Source organism: Mangifera indica, unplaced genomic scaffold, assembly GCF_011075055.1.
Source record: "Mangifera indica cultivar Alphonso unplaced genomic scaffold, CATAS_Mindica_2.1 Un_0052, whole genome shotgun sequence".
Classification (NCBI taxonomy): domain Eukaryota; kingdom Viridiplantae; phylum Streptophyta; class Magnoliopsida; order Sapindales; family Anacardiaceae; genus Mangifera; species Mangifera indica.
In genome coordinates this window covers 48,715-73,632 of record NW_025401144.1, presented here as the reverse complement: position 1 = coordinate 73,632, position 24,918 = coordinate 48,715, and the positions used below count along the sequence as shown (strand labels likewise).

The window sequence follows — 24,918 nt, the reverse complement described above, 5'->3', positions numbered from 1 at the left end:
TATAGTTTCAGAGTTCAAAGCAGATATTCAGAGACTACGGACAATGAGTCAAAACCATATATATAAACAAAATTTCAGATCATAAATGTACTATAAATAATTTTATTAAATCAATGTCTAAGTAATTAAAATTTAAGTGGAACAAAAAAAGTATACGAAAATATTTTATAACTTACAAAAGCCATTTCATACAAACAGAATGAAATATCATTTATATAACTTACAACCCATGTATGTGAACAAAACAATTATATATATATATATATATATATATATATATATATATATATATATATATATATATATATATATATAAATCAAAGAAATATCTATATTATATAAACAAAACATTTGTAGAAATTCTTTGGGTTTGATAGAAAAAGTTTATAAAAATATTATATAGCTTACGAAAACCAAATTTTTTTCAGATTTAACTATCATTTGCAAACATATAACATTTATATGCATATAAAAAGATTAGTTTCTACTTACCTTGACTAACAGCAAAAGTCTACACAAACTCTCATACGATCCAAGCTATCACGTACAACTTATTCGGATCCTAGCCAAAACCAATGAATTCAAATTGTAATAATACTCTTAATAATATCCTCAAATCCCACTAAAAATCCTCAATTCCAAAACTAATTTTACAAATTCTAAGAGTGTCTAAGGTGAATAATCCTAGACCTAACTAACACATGTTTACACTGTATAACCTTTGTTCTATGAATTTCATAAATTTCTACACAAATCGAAACATCACAAAACTTTGTAGGGACAAATAAAACATATAGATGGTTTGCCCAAAAATTATTCAGCTTTAAAAAATATATATAAACTTCTCAAAAAAATTACTTCTGTCCACAGCTCATGAACACAACAACAGTTTTCAAGTTTGACAGTTCAAGTTTCCAACAATTTTATAAAATTCTATATAAATCAAAAATTCACGAAATTTTATAAATATAAACTTAACATATTGAAGTTTTTATCAAAAAAATATGAACCTAAAAATACTTCAAAAGCCATGTAAAACGAAATTTTTATCACAGACTATTAACACTATCAAAAATATTCCAGATTGAACATATACTCTTATGATAATTTTAGCAGATAACATATAATTTATAAAATTTTGAAAACTTCCAGAATTAAACTATACATGCTAATTTAATTATAAAAAAATAGTCAAGTCACAATTAATTCATATTACTGATCACAAATTCTGTCAAATAAATTTCAGGTTTAACACTTAATACTTTAACAATTTTATTAAATTGCTAAAATTACGAAAATTTTCAGAACATAACTAGACATATTGATTTATATAAAAAAAATATTTAAATTGAAAACGATAAAAAAAATGTATATAAAAATAAATAAATCTTTTACAGACATAAACTTCATTAAAAATTTCCGGTTTATCATTTAAAAATTTTAGCTAATTTTATGAAATTTTTTATAACTTAGAAAAAATTTCATAAAATAGTTAATGACCGTCTGTAATATCTCAAATAAAATTTTTTATAATTTTTCAAATAGTATAAACTATTTATTTAAATTTACAAAATTAATATATCAACAAATTACTAAAAATTTGTATTTTTTTTTCTTTCTTTTCATAAAATGAACTTAATATATAAAATAAAAACAGAATCAAAGGTATATAATTTTCTTTTGTTTTTAGTAAATTTACAAACTAATATAAAACTATCATGAAACAAATAATTTATAATGCAAAATTGAGTTGAATTCTAAAAAAAGAAGCCCTAATCCTCAAATCATAAAACACCAATATATCAAAATAAATAAAAAAAATATCGGGACATACCTTAATGAAATAAAACAACACTGCTTTCCTACTTTAGTCTCCTACTCACAATTCTTCTCCTCCTAAAATCATTACTCAAACCTTACTCTTTGTTTTGAAAATAAGAAAATCCTCTCTCTCCTTTCATCAATATTGATTTTATTTTTCTTTAAAGATAAGTTTTAAAATAAATCCGCATTTATCACAAATAAAAATATCTCATCTCTTAATGGAAAATTTAACTATTATCTTTGTTTTACCTAATAAAATATCTTTAAAAATTAAACTCATCTTATCCTCTACAATTTAAATCTTATCGAGGATTAGAAATATCAGTCAAAACTTCAAATTATCGCTCATTCTCACCACCCTTCATTGTCCTTGAGGCAAACGTTTCAGCAACCGGTAAAGGAAAAGCAATAGTTGCATGACAATGCACCTGATCAAATTTAGTAAGAGTGGGAAAAAATCAGCATCATATATTTGGTTTTGCTGGGCATTCTATTAAACACTAGTAGCACAAATTTTATTTGCGAGGAAAAATAACATGTAACTATGGACTCGAAGCTTGCATATGGGATGCTGCAAGCCATCCATTTAAATTAATACCTTCACTGTCTTAGCTGGTCGTGCTCTCCCTCCCTCTTGTTCCATTCTTGGCCATCATCGATGAAGATGTGTCTTCTTTTGGAGATGAATGATTCGTCTTTCTCAACCAGTTTCGTCAACCAATAATGATCAGAAATAAAACATGACTAAAAGAGAACCTATGAGAGAGGAAGAACACCACTGTCTTTGGGCGCCAATAGCATGCTAGAAAAACTCTAGGAGAAAATGTAAATTTTCCAAACTTTAAATAAAAGAAATTTTGTTAGTTTTTAAATTTGGAGGTGAAAATATGATAAATTTTTAGTTTTTTAAATATTTTATTAAATGATAATTTTACTACTGATAATAACAGTAAAATTTAATTGACAAATAATTATTTGAATTTTCGATAGTTAATAAATAAAAAATTAGATGTGCATTAAACCTTAGGTGTGAAATAGTCATTTGCCTTTTTTTTGTTTAATGTTTACTGATTGTGGGTTAATTAATTAAATTCTCCTTATTTGATGAGGCATTTATATGATTTTAGTCAAATATTTCTGAGGTTGAAATAATCCAACATCTGACATAATGGCAAGTCTTCCCTCATTCTTATCCTTCCCACATTCATAAAAACCCTAACACTCTTCATTATCTAAATTTCACTTCCAACAAATTTATTATCAAATTCTTACTCAAAAAACATAAAATCAAGCGTGAAACTTCTCTTAATCTAAGTAATTAATTAATATATTTGGTTTATTTATTATTTTTAGTAATGACTAATAAAGTTTTAAAGTAGATTACGATTGAAAACATATTAATCAGCCATATAAGAGAGGTAATCATAGTATGCTCTAATAGGCTAATTTATACCCATAAAAATGTAAGTGATATTTTATAAGAGGGGTTATATGATATTATGCAAGAATGGGTAAGATGTTATATTATTCGTAGAGATTTTGCATATATTTATTTAGTATATAGTACACGAGGCTTTGGTAAAGTTATTAGGCTTTCGTCAACTTAAAAACGTAAAGCAAAAGTATATTCACAGAGCCATAAAAGCTTGAAAGTTGCATCGATGGGATGGGATGCATAACGACAAACAATCCCTCTGTATGCGACAACTACACTTGAGGCTAGAAAAGCATCATTTCAGGATGATATAAAAGTGGTTGATATTAATTGTTGCAATTAAAATATATTCAGTTTTCTTTTAAGGTAACAGTTGTTTACATTTCAACATGAAATCACGTGATAAATGTGACAGAGAGAGTATGCTATATGAGAGCCTATGTGTCTCAGGAAATTGTGTTAAAGATGGAGATGGAGAACCACAAAAATCACCCACTACCTCTTTCTAAAGGATTACTTCGAACTGAAGACTTGTACAGAGTATTATCATCCAACTCTCTTACTTTTTTCATTTTTCTGCAGTTTTTTCTTCTTACTCTCATTTCCTGCTATTGTAGCAGTATATTTTGGAAACCAGTGTGTATCCCCGAGAAGCAGAGCCCCTCAAGGAGATAAGAGATGTTACTTTTGGCCATCCACAGTAATTTTTACTGTAAAAGTACCTTAGAATTAGCAATTAATGGATACTTTTTTTTTTTTTAGTGTTCATGGTTAATTAATAGTACTTTAGAATTACTATAATATTTGGCCAATAAATAAATATAAAAGGTTATTGCTTTCATGAATCAGTGAAAAAACAACAACAGAGTAATGGGTAACGGGAAGAGACATAAATTCTGCAAATGTTTAACCATTAATCCGATTTAAAAGTATGTAAATGTTTTCCTTAATATCAAAGATTTCGCTGATTAACAGAACCTCTGCTCTCAAGTCTTATAAATCCATGATTGTAGCCACATGGGAGTTGAATCTGATAAATTTCATTAAACCCAACAAAACCTTGAGTTTACAACATCAATGGCGATTCTCAACAGATTTTGTTTTGTTTCAGCGTTGCTTGTACACTGTTTCATCATGTCTACTCCAGTCTGCAACTGGGTTGGTGTCTCTTGTGATGGCCGCCATGGAAGAGTCACAGCATTGGACCTTTCATCAATGCATCTTCGAGGCACCATTTCCCCACACCTGGGAAATCTCTCTTTTCTATCATATCTCAATCTCAGAGACAATAACTTTCATGGCAATCTGCCAAATGAACTTGGAAAATTACACCATTTGGACTTGAAAGAGCACATTTAGGTTGACAAAACAGAGACAGGCCTTAGCTAGTGGATGGACTTCATCACAGCATGCCATTGCTGCTTCCTTATGTGGAATAACAAAGCTACAAAAATAAGGCAATGCGTTAGAAAGAAGAGATGCCTATTTCTGATCTCCTAATTAATTGTGAGAATTATTAAGATAGTTTTTGCCCCTTGGACAGCCCACTTCAATACTTGGATGCAATTACTTTTGCAGTCTACCTTGGAGGATTTGAGCCTGCCAATTGCATTTAGATTTATTATTATCAATCCATTGCATGTTTTTTTTTTTTAAGTGCCTACGCATCAACTTATTAAAAACCCATTTTCAATTGATTAGTTCAAAAGGATTTTTATATTAAATAATAAGTTTAAAAGTGATTAGAAATATCATTGCATGGAATAATCAACATTTTTGGAATTTTATATATGCATCATCTTTTGTAATAATATTGAAAATAAAATTCCCTAGATATTCTACAGGTAATCTCTTTCCATTTTTTTTTTTTAATAAGAAACTCCATCTGAGCTATTCATCTGAGTTGAACCACTTTCAAAAAGACAAAATCAACTATACCGAATAGATAAAATCTCAAATTTTTATTATTACAATATGGGATGCTGCAAGCCATCCATTTAAATTAATACCTTCACTGTCTTAGCTGGTCGTGTTCTCTCTCCCTCCTGTTCCATTCTTAGCCATCATCAATGAAGAAGTGTCTTCTTTTGGAGATGAACGATTCGTCTTTGTCAACTAGTTTTGTCGGCCAATAATGGTCAGAAATAAAACATGATTGAAAGAGAACCCAGGAGAGAGGGAGAACACCACTGTTTTTGGGCTCCAGTAGCATACTAGAAAAACCCTAAGAGAAAATATAAATTTTTCAAACTTTAAGTTAAGGGAATTTGTTAGTTTTTAAACTTGGAGGTGGATGTGATAAATTTTTAGTTTTTTAAATATTTTTATTAACTAATAATTTTATTACTGAGAGTAATAGTAAAATTTAATAAACAAGTAAGTATATGAATTTTCAATAGTTAGTAAATAAAAAGTTAGGTGTGCATTAAACCTTAGGTGTGAAATACTCATTTGGCTTTTTTTTTTTTTTAAATGTTTACTGATTGTGGGTTAATTAATTAAATTCTTCTTATTTTGATGAGGTATTTATATGATTTTAGTCAAATATTTCTGAGGTTGAAATAATCTAACATCTGACATAATGACAAGTCTTCCCTCATTCTTATCCTTCCCACACTCATAAAAACCCTAACACTCTTCATTATCTAAATTTCACTTCCAACAAATTTATTATCAAATTCTTACTCCAAAAACATAAAATCAAGCGTGAAACTTCTCTTAATCTAAGTAATTAATTAATATATTTGGTTTATTTATTATTTTTAGTAATGATTAATAAAGTTTTAAAGTAGATTACCATTGAAAACATATTAATCAGCCATATAAGAGAGGTAATCATAGTATGCTCTAATAGGCTAATTTATACCCATAAAAATGTAAGTGATATTTTATAAGAGGGGTTATATGATATTATGCAAGAATGGGTAAGATGTTATATTATTCGTAGAGATTTTGCATATATTTATTTAGTATATAGTACACGAGGCTTTGGTAAAGTTATTAGGCTTTCGTCAACTTAAAAACCTAAAGCAAAAGTATATTAACAGAGCCATAAAAGCTTGAAAGTTGCATCGATGGGATGGGATGCATAGCGACAAACAATCCCTCTGTATGCGACAACTACACTTGAGGCTAGAAAAGCATCATTTCAGGATGATATATAATAAGTGGTTGATATTAATTGTTGCAATTAAAATATATTCAGTTTTCTTTTAAGGTAACAGTTGTTTACATTTCAACTTTAAATCACGTGATAAATGCGACAGAAAGAGTATGATATATAGGAGCCTATGTCTCTCAGGAAATTGTGTTAAAGTTAGAGATGGAGAACCAAAAAAATCACCCACTACCTCTTTCTAAAGGATTACTTCGAACTGAAGACTTGTACAGAGTATTATCATCCAACTCTCTTACTTTTTTCTTTTTTCTGCAGTTTTTTCTTCTTACTCTCATTTCCTGCTATTGTGGCAGTATATTTTGGAAACCAGTGTGTATCCTCGAGAAGCAGAGCCCCTCAAGGAGATAAGAGATGTTACTTTTGGCCATCCAGAGTAATTTTTACTGTAAAAGTACTTTAGAATTAGCAATTAATGGATACTTTTTTTTTTTTAATGTTCATGGTTAATTAATTTGCAGGGCTATAATGAGTACTGCACCGGATGCAGGTCAGCTCATAGCCATCCTCTTGAAGCTACTTAATCCCAAGAAAACAATCGAAATTGGGGTTTATACTGGATATTCTCTTCTCCTCACTGCCGTCAACATTCCTGATGATGGCCAGGTAAGTAATCTGCCTACTCTCTATGAAAATGAAATATAACTGTCAAATTCAACCCATAAAGATTTGCAGATTATCGCCATTGATCCAGATCGTGAAGCATATGAGATAGGTTTACCAGTGATTCAAAAAGCTAGAGTTGATCACAAGATAAAGTTCATAGAATCCAAGGCTCTGGCAGTTCTTGATAAAATACTAGAAAATGTAACAACACAAGACTCAGGAGGATGTCTTAATCTTATCAATGTTTGCGAAAGGCAAGACTCATGTAGTTGTAATGAATGACGTGCAGGGTGAAAATGAAGGGCAATTTGATTATGCATACGTGGATGCAGACAAAAGAAATTACTGGAATTACCATGAGAGGCTGATGAAGCTATTGAAAGTAGGTGGAGTCGGTGTTTACGACAACACACTGTATGGCGGAACAGTAGCCATGTCTGAGCAGACTCCAGAGCCAATGACAGCTGAAAGAAAAGCAATTCTGGAATTCAACAAAGCACTTGCTGCTGACCCTCGAGTTCAACTTTCTCATGTTCCATTGGGTGACGGCATCTCAATCTGCAGGCGTATTTATTGAAATTTCCCAGAATCTTAAGAACTGAGATTAGAAATCAGAAACAAAATATATAAATAATACTAGTGATAATAAGGTTGACAGGTCTGTTGAGAGCTTTGTTATGTTAAAACAACCCATAGCCTAATAAATTGGAGGAGACCTTATTTGGAAGCTATAAATCCAGTTCTTCATTAACATAGTAGATAAATATATGTAAGAAACTGTAAGTTTCAAATCTGATTGTAAGCATTACGATATAGCAAATATCACAAATGTTGCACATCTCTCAACTCATTTTGTATTTTGATATAACATCAATGGCTCAAAGCTCATGCATCCACCAATAAATTAGCCCGTAAATCTAAAACACAAGAGAGTAATGGAAAGATAATTGTTGAAAAGAAAATGCTTACCGTCATTCATAAGAAGCTAAGAGTTTTCATAAGTTACAACATCTGTAAGGCAATTCAATTAGTGGTATGCAATGCAAGAATATCAATTTTCCTTTTACAAGAGAGACAACTTCTCTACAGCTGAAGCACATCCCATCAAATCCATATATTTAGCCCCTTACAAACTTTATTATGGAACTTAAGCAATTTGCCAAATAATAGCTTCATGAGGATTAGTAGTATCAGTCAAAACTTCAAATTATCGCTCACTCTCACCACCCTTCATTGTCCTTGAGGCAAACGTTTCAGCAACCAGTAAAGGAAAAGCAATAGTTGCATCACAATGCACCTGATCAAATTTAGTAAGAGTGGCAAAAAATCAGCATCATATATTTGGTTTTGCTGGACATTCTATTAAACACTAGTAGCACAAATTTTATTTGCAAGGAAAAATAACATGTAACTATGGACTGGAAGCATGTATATGGGATGCTGCAAGCCATCCATTTAAATTAATACCTTCACTGTCTTAGCGGAGCCCCGAATTTTCCCCCATGACACAGCCTCATCAGGACAAGCTCCAGAATCACTACCATCAAACTCTTGGGCTGTATTGATGAAGACAGCATAATCTGCACCATTTCGCATCATATTGGCATTGCAAATATGATGCTTAGGTAGCCCACCTCCTAAAATTATCATCCCTGTTTTCCTAGGACTTGCATGGACAGCTTCACCGTTCATGGCCCTTATATCTGATTGAAATAGTTAGTTGTTTTTAGATTAAAAACTCAAACTGTTAACTATCAGCATGGAATGACATTGCAACACAGAAGCAGAAAGCACGTACCTTGCACAACATCAATAATCAAGCCCGGACTTTGGAACGAATGGAAGTACAACATATCCCCCAGTGAGCCATCAGTTAAACCTGGACAGAAGACTGGAATGTTGTTCTGGAAAATATCCGACAATCATACAGAATTATTTTGGTAATGTATAGCAAAACACAATTTTTTTGGCATTACATGCTGTGCAGATTAAGTAGCAATATATAAGATTTCAGTTTTATTTACCACATCTTAGCACAGCAACCTAAATGTCCCACAAGCAGAGGTGTTGATACTAGTCATGATACCAATGGTAAATGGAACCATCTAATACATTTGGTCTCCAAAAAGAATTTATGAATTTAATTTTCCCCATTTGATTGCAAGCTTCATCTTCAAAAGAAAGTTATGTAACATGCAAGGGGTTATGGAATACCACCAGACATGTTTGCCACAAAATGTTCAGTAAACTAAAACTCGCTATGCGTATTATACCACATAGACCCAAACTTTGGAAGAACAAATTTATTTATGGATAAGCAAGTCTATGTATTAACAAAATTCAACGACTCTCTTTTCACATCATAGAGTGAAAGGTTTCTCTTTCATTGATAACAATTTGAATTGCTAGCGAAGTCAAATTCCTGACCTATACGTTTTAGATTCTTAGAGATACAAGATGTATGTCGAAAGGGAATCATAAGCAAGGAAGAAATCCAAGGTTCCGAAGCATAACACCAATTATGAAAAATGCATAAAACTAAAACTCGAAGTATAGAACAAATGTGGATAACTAAAAGATGTTCACAAAATAGGAATAAGAGCAATAGTAAATGTGGTTGATAATGACGATAGGAAGTTTATCAATGTGCCGTGAAAAAAAATGAGGACAGTGGCCAAAATATTAAGCTAAATTAGATGAGATACTTGCCTTGTATGCCCAGTAAAGGTATGAATTCTCATCATTAATCTCTTTCCCCAGCCGAGCAATGACCTTAGATGGTGTCCAGGATCTTTTCTGCAAAACAGAGAGGAAAAAAGTTAATTGGGTGTAAAAGGAACTAGTTTGGTGAAAGGAGGAAAAGAGATGATTACTTAGAGAAAAACTGAAATTATTCTCTTTTTGGACAATCAATGCATTTTTTTCTTTGTTTTTGCTGCATGCTAAACTAAAACCTATACATGATATGTTATTAAACATTTTTTTTCCCTTTCCTTTTGGAAGAAAGGCAAAGTTGAAACTCAAGTGCTCATATCCAAATATGGAAGATTTAATGACCATTAAGACGAGAAATATCAAGGAGCAAAAAGATGATATGGAGAAATAAACACAGATAAGAGAAAATAATGAAAACAGAAGTCTGTGCATAACTAGAAGAAAGATAGCAAGGATTACCTCTTCAATTTGCTCTTTCAACATTTGATCAAAGATTGGAATGATCCAATCCTCAAATTTGCAATAGTTCTCATTTGGAACCAACAGATTACCAATGCGATTCAATCCTTTTGACCTCAACAGAGCTCCAGGTAGAGAAAAATCACCTTTATAAGTGGGTGCAAGGCATTTTATGAGATCTTCTTCGATTCCTCCCGCAGTTGTGACCACTACATGTACCTAAAGTAATAATTTTTAAGAATATAATCAAAATCCAAACCACAAAAACACGATCGTGCAGAAAATAAATAAATAATTAAATGAAACGAAATGTTGATTTGCAAACATCAATACATCTTAATAGAAGACTTAAATCACACATTAGCTCAAAACTATTGGCATGATCAGCACAATGTGAAAGCAATATCAAAGTCTTTGGCTTCCTTTATTTAATTTCAGGACACACAAGACAATATAAGAAGAATTTTAAATAAGCCGCAGTGCGACTCACCATACGATGCTGAACAAGATAGCGAACCGTATCTCTGACACCAGAAGAAATAAGATTGGAAGTAAAACCCAGAAACACTTTGCATCCAAGGGAGGCTCTATAAGCCGGGTCCTTTTCCTCCTCGTCACAATCTTCGGATATAGCCTCATCAGAAAGCCGCCAGTCTAGCTTCAGCCGAATAAAAATATAATAGTGTTGTTTTGCATTTGGGAAAAATAAAAGAAGAAAAAGGGTTTGTTGGAGGAGAAACTTACCATTTGATTAACAACTTCAATGGCGTCACCGAGATTAGAAGCTTGAAAACCAGTGGAGAGCATAGATTTGAGAAGCAGGGAGTAATTAACGCCTTGATTAAAATCATAACCCTGAATTTTAGTGCATCTGCCTTCCAGGGATTCAGACTCTTTGAAGACCGTAGAGTGAACTGACGCTAAAAGATGCTCCTCCATCGCTTTCTTTTTCCAAATAATTTACAAGAAACCACTTGCCATCCCAAAAGGGCTTATATGCTGTTCCAGACCTGGGGGTTTTGGACGTGTAACTTTTTGGAGCTTAAATGCTTTCGTAAGTTAGTGATTTATAAAAAAATAAATATATATATATATGAGCAATACTATGTGTATCCACTTTGGGTACACAAATATATACACACTCATATATATCATCATATGATTGATTATTATTTTATTCTTAATTCAAAATCATCTAATCACATGATGACACATATAAATATGTATACATTTGTGTACCTAAAATGGATACATATAATTTTATTGCATATGTATATGTGTGCGTGCACACGTATACGTGTGTGCGCGCATGTACACATGTGCGCGTATATATATATGTGTGTGCGTGTGCATAGTGGGCCAAATAACTATTTTTCATTCAAGGTATAATGAAACGATGAATTTCTACCTTTAAGTTTTTAAAAACTTATTTTTGTCTTCCTATTAAAATTAATAATTAATTTTACTATTAAAAGGTATTTATGTTATTTTATCTAAATATTATGATATGAAATATAAGTAAGAGTATAAATCTTATTTTTTTAAACTTAACAGGAGACAAATTAACATTTTTAAAAGACATATTTTAATATTTTTAATAGGGATAAAAGTGCTATTCACCCACATATTTTAATAATATTTTTATTTTTAATATGATATTTATATCTCTATTTGATTGCAATATATTTATTTCTTTAAAGTGTAATTATAATTTTTAAACTATTAAAAAACATTTAAATTTAAAATTTTTGAAAACATTTTAAAACTTTTTTAGAATTTTTTTAAAACCCCTTAAAATTTTTTATTATCACCTCTAAAATTTAAAAAAAATTACAATTTATTTTAAACATGTGATTATATGTGATTGTACCATTATACATATTTATATTTGTTAATTTTATTTAAAATTATAATTAATGTAAATTAAAGATATAAAAATTATTTAATAAATTTTTGAGAACACAATGTTATTTAGCCAAAGAATTTACTGCCTTTTCAATATTTTTATAAAAATTTAACAGATTTTTTAAACAAATTTAATAGATGGGCGAAAAATTAACTTCAAAAAATCTAAAGGTGAGATTATGTCATTTGATCAAACCTTGGGTGGGAATAGCCATTTGGCCTATATATTATACATTCAACTCAATAATCACATTTCTTTAATATGCACATTTTATTTAAAAAATAAATCTTTCACATTTTAAGAAATAAAATTAAAAATATAAAAATATTTGAATAATAATTATCATTTATTTTGAATCACATAAATATTTCAGTTTATCATTGTGTGTGGAGATCCCATCATAGGATGGAATTGGCCCAGAGCAACGGACGCAACTGGTTTTGAGATTTTATTTCTTTATCCATAGCAGCAGAACTAAGCTTGACTAAAATTAGACCAGTGTTTTGCACGCTTAAAAATTCCATAAAGAAATGAACAACATGAATCAATCATCTAGCGTAAACGGTATGGAAAACATTGCTTTCTGCAACAATCCGACCAGTTCAATTATGCAACTGATACAGGATCCAGAAGATTTGAACCGATAATTTAACATATTCTTGCTGGTGAGGGCAGGCTGCACCACACTTCCAAACTCTTCACCCAAAAGTTTTGAGATAGACAAAAAGGATATCTAATGAAAATAACCAAGAACCTGACCACCTACATTTCGTCTTTGAGCCTCTTCATGATCCAAAATGCCATCCGGAGTTGTTATCACAACGTAACCCCACTGCATTGCAAGAAATCAGATAAAGAAAAAGAGCACACAAAAAGACCAGAATAAAATGTCTTTTCTTTTGGAAATATGTTAGATCCCACAGACATTTCCAGTACACAGCATTTCTTAGCAGCAAACCATTCATACCTAAAAAGGGTAAACACATGAAAGAACTAAAAAGGGAGACATTTGAACAAACCTGACGAGTAGGAAGTGTACGAGTGGTGTACTTTTCAATATCCTTTGCTTTGATATCCTGTCTGTAAGTGAGTGCCCGGCAATCTTTAACCCTGCCTAGTAGTTGAACAGTTATCCTCCCCACCCTATGCGGATCATAAACTTGGAAATCCTTGATGTATCCTGTAAGGAGCAAAAGGGCCAAGTTAACAAGTTACAACAAATTGATCAATAGCCTCACAACTTCAAAGTGTGCAGTCCACAGACAACATTGGAGAATTGTAATGAGTAGTTTACAGAACATGCTAGAAGCTAACACAGCCACTTTATTATCAAGAAAATATCATTAAGGCAACTTCATCGAATAATGTTCAAAATCCATTCAAGGGCTTGGTAGGAATGCAAGCTAAAGAAAAGCCAAGATGCAGACAGAATACCAAATGGAAACATTCATATGTGACCAAAACTATGCGTTGAATCATGTTTAACTCCCGTCTCCCCATGAAATAAAGGTACAATGTCACCACCCACTTAAAAGCAGCCCAATATGGTTCTCGCAGGAAGTAGACATTAGTATCAAAGCCTAATCAAACCCAACCCTTCAAGAAAGAGATAAATCAATGTTCCACAATAAAATATTAAGAGATAGCAACTTTATAATCATATAAATTTCCATTATCACATAATCTAATTATTACAGGGAATTCCTGAGATTTCCATGATAAACCCACGTCTTCTCTAGTTGACAAACAATACTTAAGACTTTCCTCTGTCAAAGCCTTTAAATTGAGAGATTCCAGAAGATATTCATATATCCATTATTTCATTTACAATTTATAGTATTTAGAAATGATAAGCTGGTAACAGTTTCTCATGATGATAATAATAATAAAAAATTAAAAAGCTGAGGCCCTATGAATCAGAACAAAATAAATTTTATATGAAAATTTATTTCATTTGAAGATTTTTTAAAAGATTAGAGAGGATGTGATGAAAAGAGAGGATTACGTTTTTTAATTTATTTAGGATTTTTATTTTGTCGTAAAAATAACCAACATCTATAAAATTGTAATTTTTTGCGAGGGCTGGCTCAGGTTAGCCCTATAATGGATAAGCCCATGAGCCATAGCCAGATACATGATAAATCCTACTGTTTCTACTGTTAGACTCCATAGCTCAAAATGTAAAAGTTAAACCTAAGGAATGAGCATTAACCCTCCAATTGAATAAGTTAAAACTTCTAGATACACACAGTTTCTGGAAAAATGCAGCAAATTAGTAACTTGGTTTTGGTTTCATCAAGAATTCATGTAGCACCCCTCTTCCCCCTACATACATGTTTGATAAAGTTATATTCCATCAACAAGGGGTTTGGCATTTTCTCTAACAGAAAATCAGAAAAATAAATTTAGTAAATTTACATCACGCATCTGATGGATGATAGCGTCAACATTTACATAATCGAGGTAAAAAAAAAAATTCTAAATTAAAATTAGTATATTCTGCAAAAAATTTTGCTTCAATGAAATGAAATGTAGCGCCCATGGATCAGAGGCAGACAATATACTCAAAGACTGCATTTCAAAATTTCGAGCACCCATTAAAACCCAACAGAAAATAACAAATGAGTAAATAGTCCAACAGATTGAACATTATATATTGCACAACCCTAAACCTGCTTTAAGTCTATACTTTTTCCTCAGCCACCTCACAGAATTTCAAATCATGAAAGTGTCCTTCTCGATTCCATATTCAACGGAAAATATTAGTTGTTCGACACAGAGAAAATTATTGCTGTGCGTCATTAGTGCCACTATTTTCATCCACAAGGTATATAAATTTAATCTGAACAATCAAAATACGCAATTCAAAAGGGTGAAAAGGAATAGAAGATTATATTTACCTCGATATTTCATGATATTAAGAAAAGAGGACATCACAGTAGAGATTGGTTTCAGCTCAACATCAGATTTGCCTCTCCTCTCTGCATTCACTATAGCTCGCAACGCGTCGTTTAATATCCTCCTCCCCATCTCTCTTCACTGCAAAACCGCGAAGGCTGCCTCGCCTGACAAGAAGGGGTTTAATTTTATCATGAAGTGGCATTTTAGTTAATCTTAACAAACCCGAAGGGGAATTGTCAACCCTGACAGATTGTTGCTCCCTGTCAATTTATTTTTTCCCCCAAATTCCCAGCATAAACCATTAAAAATTTAAATACTTACAAATCTATTAAATTTTATTGTTCTTATCAAAGATAAAATTATTATTTAATAAAAATATTTAAAAAAACTAAAATTTTATCATATTTCTCTATAGGTTTAAAAACATAACAAATACACTCTACCTAAAATTTGAAAAATAAATATTCTTCCTAGATTTTTTCAATCATCGTTGTCTGTGGTTGGTGGCCACAACGATCGTGTTCTCTCTCCCTCTTGTTCTATTTTTGGCCATCCTCGATAAAAACGTGTCCTCTTCTAGAGATGAATTATTCGTCTTTATCGATCAGTTTCATCGATCAATAATGGTTAAAAATGAAGCATAACTGAAAGAAAACCTGGGAGAGATAGAGAATGCCACTGTGTTCGGGTGCCAGCAACATGTTGAAAAAACCTTAAAGGAAAATGTAAGTTTTTCAAACTTTAAATAAGGAGGATTTATTAATTTTTAAACTTAGGGGTGAAAATGTGGTAAATTTTTAATTTTTTAAATATTTTTGTTAAATAATAATTTTACTATTGACAGTAACAGTAAAATTTAATAGATAAATAAGTATTTAAATTTTTGATAATTAGCTAATGAAAAGTTAGGTATGCATCAAACCTTGAGTGTGAAAGTCATTTGAATTTTTTTTTTTTAATGTTTATTGATTATGGGTTAATTAATTAAATTCATCTTATTTGATGAGGTATATATACGATTTTAGTCAAATATTTCTGAGGTTGAAATAATCTAACATCTGACATAATGACAAGTCTACCCTCATTCTTATCTTCCCACCCTCATAAAAACCCTAACACTCTTCATTATCCAAATTTCACTTCCAACAAATTTATTATCAAATTCTTACTCAAAAGACATAAAATCAAGCGTGAAACTTCTCTTAATCTAAGTAATTAATTATATATTTGGCTTAGTTATTATTTTTATTAATAATTAATAAGGTTTTAAAGTAGATTGCGGTTGAAAACATATTAATCAGCCGTATAAAAGAGGTAGTCATAGTATACTCTAATAAATAAGCTAATTTATACCCATAAAAAAGTAGATGATATTTTATAAAAGGGGTTCTATGATATTATGCAAGAATGGGTAATATGTTATTATTCATGGAGATTTTGCATATACTTATTTAGTATACACAGGGTGCAAGGCTTTGGTGAAGTTATTGAGATCCAGTCTGCCTATAAACCTAAAGCAAAAGTATATTGACAGAACCATAAAAGCTTGAAAGTTCCATCAATGGGATGTGGTACGATAAATAATCCCTCTTTGTATGACAATTACACTTGAGGCGAAAAAAGCATCATTCCAGAATGTTTGGAAGCACAACAAATTGATGAACCTTACATTAAATTTAAAAAGATAATATTGTTCTCTATTTCTAATTAATCTTGAAACTTCACATCAATAATATATCTAGAAGAGGGTACTGATGGACCTAGACAGGAGGCAGAGAAAGAGTGTAACATGAATGTCGGGTAGGTCATCATTTACTTACAGACTAATCATGGTTCATGTTAACCTACAAAAGGACCTCAAAAGACTATTCTTTAGCAGTGACACTTGAAGCACAGCCCAGAGACACCTTCTGTGCAATTAACTTGATCTCCCTGATCCGTAAGTCAACCAACTGTTGCAGCTGCTGTTCCTGATTTGTCTCAGTTGTATCCATCTGGACGCTACTAGGTTCACTATCCTTTGACCTGAACATGACAAACGACATCTCCTGATCGTAAGTGGTAGGGACATCAATCAGGCGTTTCCCAGCAGTCCCAGAATCTTTTCCTAGGATATCAGCTCTCACACGATTTGAAATGATTGTAAAGTAATCCTCAATACACTTGTCGGCAGGTCCAAGGCTAAGATATATCAAAATCTCCCAACACTGGAGAAACTGTTTCTTGTTGATTTTCAGTGTTTTCCGGACATCGTCTACTGCACTGAGAGGTGGCACAAATCGAGGGGCATGGATTTTCTTGGAAAGCTTTCCTTCCTTCAGACTCAGAACAGCTGAATTAATTGCATGTCGGATTGGTTCAAAAGCAAGCAGGTGTTTTATGTCAACACAAGTGCGCACATGCTGAAAGGAATCTAATGGCTCTTCAACTGTAAAGTCATAAACATTTTCAGCTATTGCAACATTGCTGAGCACCTCTACAAGGTAACTGCCATAACCCTTGCGTTGGTAAGGAGGCAATATCAAAATCTGCAATCAAGGAGGCATTTCATTATCTTGCTTAATCAAATATCTGACTGCTTAGAAGAAAAGACCAATTGGACTCCTTATTCGTCCAAATTGACTGAAGTCTAGCAATAAGAGAAGTGAACCTGACTGAGTCGAATGCGTGTACTATCAGGATAATGATAAAACCGATATAGTGCAGTAAAACCAAGCAGTCTATTTGGAATGTCTCCTTGCTGATCCTCTTTTTTCTGGATCAAGAGATATAATTCCCATCTTGGATCAGTAACATCAATAGGATTGCTTCCTAATTGAGATAAAAAAGGACGATTAGAAATCAGAGTTAAATTCAGACAGCAACTAAGAAGAATAAGAATACAATATAGAATAATGCAATAAGCATTGCTTTCCTAGGCCTTACAGATGAGAAATTTACCATCAACAAGAAGAAGAACAAGAGGTACCAAACAACTGTAAAGGTGTCCTGTTGCCATATTGCCCACCACCATGCGAACAACCTGACCCAGATTAAGGCATATCAATGGATGGTACTCATTTACAAACACAATCCTCACAAGTGAATATACTGAGGGCAGAAGAAAGAGAAACTATTCGTATCATGAACTATAATCATGTTCTAAAACAAAGCATATCTAATCCTTAAAAAGGATCCAAAAGATTATATGCTGATTACTTCCATTAAAATTATTTTTCAAAAGTCTCCAAGATCCTTCTCCAACATTTATATCACGGGGAATTGATCAACTACAGCATTTCAACCCCAGTATCCCACCTAAACAACACAAATAAGGAGAAAAAAGTAAATCTAAAGACAATTTTTTTCCCCAGAAGCTCACTTTGTGGTGATGCTGCCAGATGGGACTGAAACTGGACAGAAACTGACAATTGTGATCTATATATTGTGGCAGCTTAGCACCCCTCCCCCCTTCCCCCGTGGGATCAGTTCCAATGCTTCTTTTGAAGCTTGACATAATGAACTAGGGCCACCGAATTTCCGCATGGAGGAACTTTCGCTTTCACAATGGAACGAGTTAACTTATTAATCACTAATGTCTTTGAATGTATAGAGAAACTATGAACCGCTTACAAAGCACACATAGCTGGCAGTGAACAAAAATTCATACTAGAGCTTCTTTTCTCAGTATTATAAACTTGAAAATTTATAAATATAAATTACCTCCAGATCAGAAACAGCCAGTTCTACATGGCTATGTTCATTGGAAGCCTTGTGTTGTATCACTTCCCCAGTTGAGACAGCAGATCTGAGAATAGTAATAAGAGGTAGTCTCAACTCACAAATAAACCAGAAGCCAACACCAAATGGACACAGAGATAATTGAACCTTAGAACCTAGTAAGCAAATGTCCCAAAGCACAGTACCTAATAAAATGAGTTTCTGTAGAAAAAGTTTGAAGGAAGTCATCTTTACTCTCGACAAGAGTCTCAGCAAAAATACTCTGTAGAAAATCACCAGTTTATAAAGTCCCAAGGATATAAACAATCAAATGAAAGGTTTATATGAAAAATCAGCACATACCTGAAGGGCAGATTTCAAATCTGTAATCCCTTTGCCCCTCTAGCAACACCAAATAAATTTAAAATAAACAATATGAAAAATATTCAAAAAAAAAAAAAAAAAATGAAGCAGATTTAACACCACTTTGATTCTAGTTGGCCATAAATAAATTTCAGTACTTACATCAGATGTGCTCTTAAAGGTTATGTCAGCATATGAATGAAATGATATCATGCTAACCCATATAGTTATCTACAAAAAAACATATCACGTTACAAAAAAAAAATTATGACAGAATTCATGAACTCATTGACAATTGATACAAAGTGATAATTAATATTAAAATTATGAACGCTTTTATCATTGAATGTAGCTTGAAAAATACCCGTAAGCTTCAGGGGAAGACATCTATAGATTACCTTCAACTCTTGGTAACCGTATATTTTCCCATCTTCATCAAAAAAGCTATTCAAGTCAACTGGATTAATGCAGAAACTGTCTGAAACACCCACTTCTTCTTTGCTAGACACTAGAATTTGAGCAATCAAAATAAAAATGTGTGCCAAATCAAAACTTTGACAAATAAAAAGGACCAACATCAGAATATTTACAACAATGCAAGGAAAAAAGGAAATTAACTCTTCATCTTATGCTGCACATTTAAAAAAAGGCCGACTTAGCAAGCTAAAGAGCTTCACTAGTTAAGAACTATGAGCTTACTCATTGGGACTAATTATTCTGATTAAATAATTTGTAAAAACGAAAATAGAGATCAATTCAAACTCGGCCGTTCCTATCTTATATATGGCATATTAGATTAAGGAAGAAACAAATCCAGAAATAAATAGATAAAACCAAAACTTTTCGGCAATAATGCAAACAACAAAATCAAAAAATTTAACTCCGCGCATTTAGCAGCATCAAGATGGAAACAGACTAATCATAAAAAACGAAAGTGATAGGTTATGAATCAAACGAAAATAAATTTACCTTGAAATGTAAAAACATATTTATCATATAAGGTTAATTAAATTAAAGCCGTACCCAGATAAATTTTGATGCAGTCTTTAGCCTCAACTCCAGCATCTGACACAGACAAGGCAGTAGAATTTAGCTAAGCTAAACACAAAAACAGTATTTTCTGTCAAATAATAAAAAAAATAGATGTGAAATCGGAGGCGAGTATGCTGACCAACGTCAGCGACGCTAACACGCCTCCTCTTCTTGGGTTCGGTGACGGGATCGGCGGACGGTTGTTTCTTTTGGGCCATGATTGGAAGAATTAGGGTTTGGTAGAGCGGGAAATGAGAAAAATTGAAGCGGGAAATTGTAGTGTACAAACGGAGATTACTTTCAGACTATATATACAGACTGGAGTTGTGGAAGTTACTCTGTCTGGAGCACCATTATGGGCCGCTTTTCTGGTCCGACCTTGACCCGACCCAGTTATGTTAAGCTCTCTCTTTACTTTGTAAATTTAAAAGTAATTAATTAAAAAAAAACTACTTATGCACAATTTTGAATATATAATTTAACAAATGTATGTAATTTTGAATTAAAGATAAAATAATATTTAATCACATGATAATAAATTATATGTATATTTAATTGTATACTCAAAATTGTATATGTATAGTATTATTTAATTAATTAAAATAACTATTTTTCAAAGGGTTTATACAAAAATAATCTTCTACTAATTGCTATACATTTGTGATTAACATATTAAGATTAGATGTAATTACCCCTTCATAAAATTGTCTTTCCCTTAGTTTAACTATCTCAAAACCCATAAACCACCACATAATTGTTACAAATACTACCTTTTTATCATCGATTTCAAGTATTTTGTCTGTTTTTCATACAAAAAAGAAAAAAATGTTAGTAAATTGTTTGTCTTTATTTTTTATTGCTTAAGTTATGGAGATTTACTTATTGTTTCACTGAAAATAGAGATGTCATTGATATGATATTACAACTTTTTAATTATAGTCTTTATAAAATAAAATTGATTGGGATTTTTTTTGGGTTGTGTTAACATTTTTTTTTAAATTATTTAATATGGTTACAAATAATTAATAGTGAAATCAAGCATATAAATCTATGTTTTTCTCAATTTTTCTACCTTGCTTTATATGCATCTAGCATGTGAGCATGACTCGCATGGTAGAGGGTAATTGTAAATTTTTCAATGGTATGTGCATGAAATGTGTGAAAGACTTGTTAAAATGAATATATTCAAGTTTTTCTTTTTCAAAATTTATTCTTTTTGTTGCGAACATGTTTGATTATATGAAAATATTATAAAAATTAATCAAATTATTTAATACTTTATTGTAAGATAAAAAAGATATAACCACATATTCATATAAGAATTTTGGATAACATAATTACACATAAATTTCTCATTAAATTTTCATTAGAGGGCTCTATCCCACACCCCTACAAGGAGCAACCCTCTGTCCCCAACCCACTAATCAAGCAATGAGACCCACATAAAGAGACTTTGTCCCCTTGAACTTCAATTGCAAGGGTATGCTGCATGATGGCTTTAGTTAACCTTGTGGAAATGTTCTATAGACATAATTAAACTCCACACTCAAATAAAAAAACCATCTCAATGCAACAAAGATGATTTGTGTGAACCTTAATAACCATTAAAAGAAATATTTCAAATGTAAATGTTTTTCTATAAAGATGTCTTCCAATTATGATTGTCAATTTTTTTTTTAACCATCTTGATTGATAATATATGTATTATATATTGTGTATGTATATATTCATTACATATCGTATGGGGATATATATTGCAATATTAATTGTGATTATATCTATTAAATAATTGATACATAATATATTGATGTTTACTTGTAAATATCTAATAATTGGGTATATATATTGATAACTTATTCTCGTGTGGTTTTATATTTATCTACGGGAAAGTATAATGAATAAAATTACATGATATTGTCTAATTGTTTGCAGGTATATATTCCGATCAATTTTAACATTGAACATTAAGTTTGTGAAGAAATTGATTTGATAAAGTGGTTGACTACCATATATGACTTGATGAAGAGTTACACGAAAGATATGGATAAATTTATGAACTAAATGAACCGATAGACGCACAATTTACCTATTGGGTGGATTTAGAACGTGCTTTCTGCAACGATGCCTTGCAAGGGTTAAGTAAGCTTCGTTTCAGAACATGAATATGGTTCATGATACAAATGGTGTCCCTTTCTTCTGCCCTCAGAGCATAATCACTTGCAAGGATTGTGTTCGTAAATGAGTACCATCCATTGATTTGCCTTAATCTGGGTCAGGTTGTCCGCATGGTGGTGGCAATATGGCAACAGGACACCTTTACAGTCGTTTGGTACCTCTTGTTCTTCTTGTTGATGGTTGATTCTAGTTTTATAAACAATGAATCAATGATTGAATGTATAAGAGTAATTAAAGTATGGATATCTGATGAGTATGGAACCTATATATCTATGAATTAGGCATATGAAAAAGTTGCCTTGCTTATAGTCTTTTGCATGTTTATTTTTCAGAATTTATAGTTAAATAATTCTCCAAACTTGAAATTGCACAATGAGAAGATGCTTAAAAACCACAAATGTAATTCAAAATCTAGATTTTACCCTTACCAGCATGGTAGAAGCCTAGAAGGGGATAATCTCTCCAGTATTGATAAATGTAAAAAAAATGAAAATTCATAGCTCTAAAAACTAAATAAAAACCATTTTGCAAACAAGGCATGACATATTCAAACTACATTCACTTCCTGCAGCTGATCTTCACAGCCTGTCTGTTCCTCTTTTTGACACCAGATTTGGCAACCTTAAGGCTCCTGTTAACAGCACTGAGCCTTGCAAGGGCTGCCTTCTTCAAATCAGGCCTGTAGTAGTTATCAGCAACCTGAAATATTGGCATGCAAGAAATTATTAATAAAGGCAGCATAAAAAAGACACTAGGCAAACTAATTACAAGCACACAATGGTCAAGTGCTTCTCACGAAGCCAAGTATAATAAAGTATATTTCATTGAAGATTCACAACAAAAGGTATCCTCTTACCTGTTAATTTCCCATCATAGTTTGAAAGTTAAAAATTTTTAGTGCCACAAATTACTTTATCTTTAATTCAAAATCACACAATCACATTATATAACAAATTATATTTCAATCCATGACAAGAGGGGTCTTCTAACATGTTAACTTCTAAAAATAGCTTGAAAGTTAAATTTCAGTAGTCATCAAAGCCAATGAATTGCAATATTCCAAGTAAAGCTTAGAAGCCAAACTTAACAAATTATATTTCATTGAAGATCCACAACAAGAGTAGGTTTTCTTTCATGTTAACTTCTCATTGTAGCTTGCAAGTTAAGAATTTTAGAACCCCGAAGCCCATAGAATTCAAACAAGCCAAATAAAGCTCAGAAGCCAAGCGTAACAAAATATATTTCACAGAAGATCCACTGCAAGAGAGGTCTTCTTACATGTTAGCTTCTCATCACAGCCCGAAAGTTAAATTCTGAGTAATGTAAATCCAAAGAAACATTACATGGAAGCCAGGGCATTTAGTTCATATAAGTTTAAAACACAGGCATTCCTTAATAAAAGAGGATTGACAATGAAAAGTAAAAACCTTTTTTAAACAATTAAACCAACTATGCACAACATACTTTACATGGAAAAATAACACTCAAATGCTTGAAGATATGAAAAAATAGAGATATTAAACAGTCCAAATTAAAAAGGAAAAGTACCTGATTGACAACAGCCTTGGCCATCCTGGGGAACTCCTTCCTCATGACGGACTTTTGAAGCAAGCGAGCAGGCTTGTTCTGCTTCTTGGTCTTAGTGGTAGCCAGAACGACAGACAGATCTTTGTCACCTGGCTGAATAGACACAGTTTTGCGGTTCGCCAACCCTAATTTCGTCATGCAAGTCAAACAAATCAGCAATACAATCTAACAAAAACCAAATAAGCGTTTAAGCAGGTAGTTAGGGGCAGACCCGAGTGCTTGTATGAGTTGAGGTTATAAAGGTTATTGGATTCCTTGCTGAACCGAACGCCAGCAGTGCCATTGCCGAACTGTTTCACCAAGAAACAGTTGTTCTTCTTCACGATCTCCCAAATCAACTGACCTGGAACTGTCGCCATTCCTCTGTATCACCTGAGCACAAATGAAAGATCAGAGATGTTACATGATAGAATAAAACTGGAAAAATATCATATCGTTAAATGGAAAATCATGAAATGGGAATTATAATCGTGTTAGAAGCAGCACAAAGAGGGAAATGAAGACATACGGCGGCTGAGAGAGTGAAAGGATCTAAGGCTGCCAAGGCAGAGAAATGAGCTCAAATGGTAGTTATATACTCGTCCAAAACCCTAATTAAACGTGAAGGTATGAAGCCCAAATGAAAGCGTCCGACACTTTTCCCTCGTAATGGTATTTAAGTAATTTTAGTGATCTAATTTTAAATTTTTACTACAATTTAAAAAAAAAAAAAATCTTAATATTCCTCTTTCTAATTTGTGGGAAATTAATTAAAATAAACAAAATTTTAAACGTTTATACATTTTTAAGCCACCCTATAAAAGTTTTACTAAAATACGCAAACCGTATTTTTTTACCCTTATGTTGAAAAACTAAGTAAAAATATTTTTTCTGAGAATGTACGTCGGTTTATGGTGGCTAGGGATTCTACACTGAAACCCTAAATATGTCAAATTATGTATATGAATGTTTTTGAATGTTCGAACACTTAAAATGATGTAGTTTCGATGTTAATGGATGTCTGAAAGTATAGCCGTTGAGAGATAAAAGCGCACAAATTTA

At 32.0% G+C, this 24,918-nt stretch overlaps 5 protein-coding genes and 3 non-coding genes across 12 annotated transcripts; 1 reads left to right on the top strand and 7 right to left on the bottom strand.

The window, feature by feature from the left end:
* Window positions 1-3,699: 3,699 nt before the first annotated feature.
* Window positions 3,700-7,886, top strand: LOC123206883 (probable caffeoyl-CoA O-methyltransferase At4g26220). 3 transcript variants are annotated; one of them, XM_044624157.1, is made up of 5 exons: window positions 3,700-3,799; window positions 3,880-3,959; window positions 6,896-7,040; window positions 7,110-7,241; window positions 7,330-7,886. In XM_044624157.1, the coding sequence occupies exons 1-5, from the start codon at window positions 3,725-3,727 to the stop codon at window positions 7,615-7,617; spliced, it is 720 nt and encodes a 239-aa protein (XP_044480092.1). In that variant the 5' UTR covers window positions 3,700-3,724; the 3' UTR covers window positions 7,618-7,886. The 3 variants fall into 3 exon arrangements, with proteins under 3 accessions (XP_044480092.1, XP_044480090.1, XP_044480091.1); XM_044624155.1 differs by lacking the exons at window positions 3,700-3,799; window positions 3,880-3,959 and adding exons at window positions 6,512-6,650; window positions 6,731-6,810; XM_044624156.1 differs by lacking the exons at window positions 3,700-3,799; window positions 3,880-3,959; window positions 7,110-7,241 and adding exons at window positions 6,567-6,650; window positions 6,731-6,810.
* Window positions 7,887-7,987: 101 nt separating this feature from the next.
* Window positions 7,988-11,257, bottom strand: LOC123206881 (deoxyhypusine synthase-like). 2 transcript variants are annotated; one of them, XM_044624152.1, is made up of 7 exons: window positions 10,959-11,257; window positions 10,705-10,872; window positions 10,215-10,433; window positions 9,750-9,836; window positions 8,839-8,944; window positions 8,508-8,743; window positions 7,988-8,337 (listed from the first exon to the last, which is right to left on the bottom strand). In XM_044624152.1, exons 1-7 carry the CDS (start codon window positions 11,151-11,153, stop codon window positions 8,248-8,250), a joined length of 1,101 nt encoding a protein of 366 aa, XP_044480087.1. In that variant the 5' UTR covers window positions 11,154-11,257; the 3' UTR covers window positions 7,988-8,247. The 2 variants fall into 2 exon arrangements, with proteins under 2 accessions (XP_044480087.1, XP_044480088.1); XM_044624153.1 differs by having other exon boundaries at window positions 10,705-10,868; window positions 10,959-11,096.
* Window positions 11,258-12,546: 1,289 nt separating this feature from the next.
* LOC123206869 (40S ribosomal protein S15a-5) lies at window positions 12,547-15,194 on the bottom strand. Its single transcript, XM_044624140.1, has 3 exons — window positions 15,021-15,194; window positions 13,140-13,300; window positions 12,547-12,952 (listed from the first exon to the last, which is right to left on the bottom strand). The coding sequence occupies exons 1-3, from the start codon at window positions 15,148-15,150 to the stop codon at window positions 12,854-12,856; spliced, it is 390 nt and encodes a 129-aa protein (XP_044480075.1). The 5' UTR covers window positions 15,151-15,194; the 3' UTR covers window positions 12,547-12,853.
* Window positions 15,195-16,659: 1,465 nt separating this feature from the next.
* LOC123206858 (histone acetyltransferase type B catalytic subunit-like) lies at window positions 16,660-20,392 on the bottom strand. 2 transcript variants are annotated; one of them, XM_044624119.1, is made up of 10 exons: window positions 20,255-20,392; window positions 20,107-20,148; window positions 19,482-19,591; window positions 19,246-19,314; window positions 19,084-19,122; window positions 18,927-19,003; window positions 18,724-18,808; window positions 17,962-18,043; window positions 17,672-17,832; window positions 16,660-17,549 (listed from the first exon to the last, which is right to left on the bottom strand). In XM_044624119.1, the coding sequence occupies exons 1-10, from the start codon at window positions 20,331-20,333 to the stop codon at window positions 16,887-16,889; spliced, it is 1,407 nt and encodes a 468-aa protein (XP_044480054.1). In that variant the 5' UTR covers window positions 20,334-20,392; the 3' UTR covers window positions 16,660-16,886. The 2 variants fall into 2 exon arrangements, with proteins under 2 accessions (XP_044480054.1, XP_044480055.1); XM_044624120.1 differs by lacking the exon at window positions 19,246-19,314.
* Window positions 20,393-22,671: 2,279 nt separating this feature from the next.
* On the bottom strand, window positions 22,672-24,542 carry LOC123206861 (60S ribosomal protein L28-1-like). Its single transcript, XM_044624125.1, has 4 exons — window positions 24,386-24,542; window positions 24,089-24,249; window positions 23,839-24,002; window positions 22,672-22,989 (listed from the first exon to the last, which is right to left on the bottom strand). Exons 2-4 carry the CDS (start codon window positions 24,234-24,236, stop codon window positions 22,849-22,851), a joined length of 453 nt encoding a protein of 150 aa, XP_044480060.1. The 5' UTR covers window positions 24,237-24,249; window positions 24,386-24,542; the 3' UTR covers window positions 22,672-22,848.
* On the bottom strand, window positions 23,082-23,170 carry LOC123206896. Its single transcript, XR_006500151.1, has one exon. It is a non-coding gene; the product is annotated as a small nucleolar RNA R24 (small nucleolar RNA).
* On the bottom strand, window positions 23,356-23,448 carry LOC123206895. Its single transcript, XR_006500150.1, has one exon. It is a non-coding gene; the product is annotated as a small nucleolar RNA R24 (small nucleolar RNA).
* LOC123206894 lies at window positions 23,501-23,592 on the bottom strand. The gene has a single exon (XR_006500149.1). It is a non-coding gene; the product is annotated as a small nucleolar RNA R24 (small nucleolar RNA).
* Window positions 24,543-24,918: the final 376 nt, after the last annotated feature.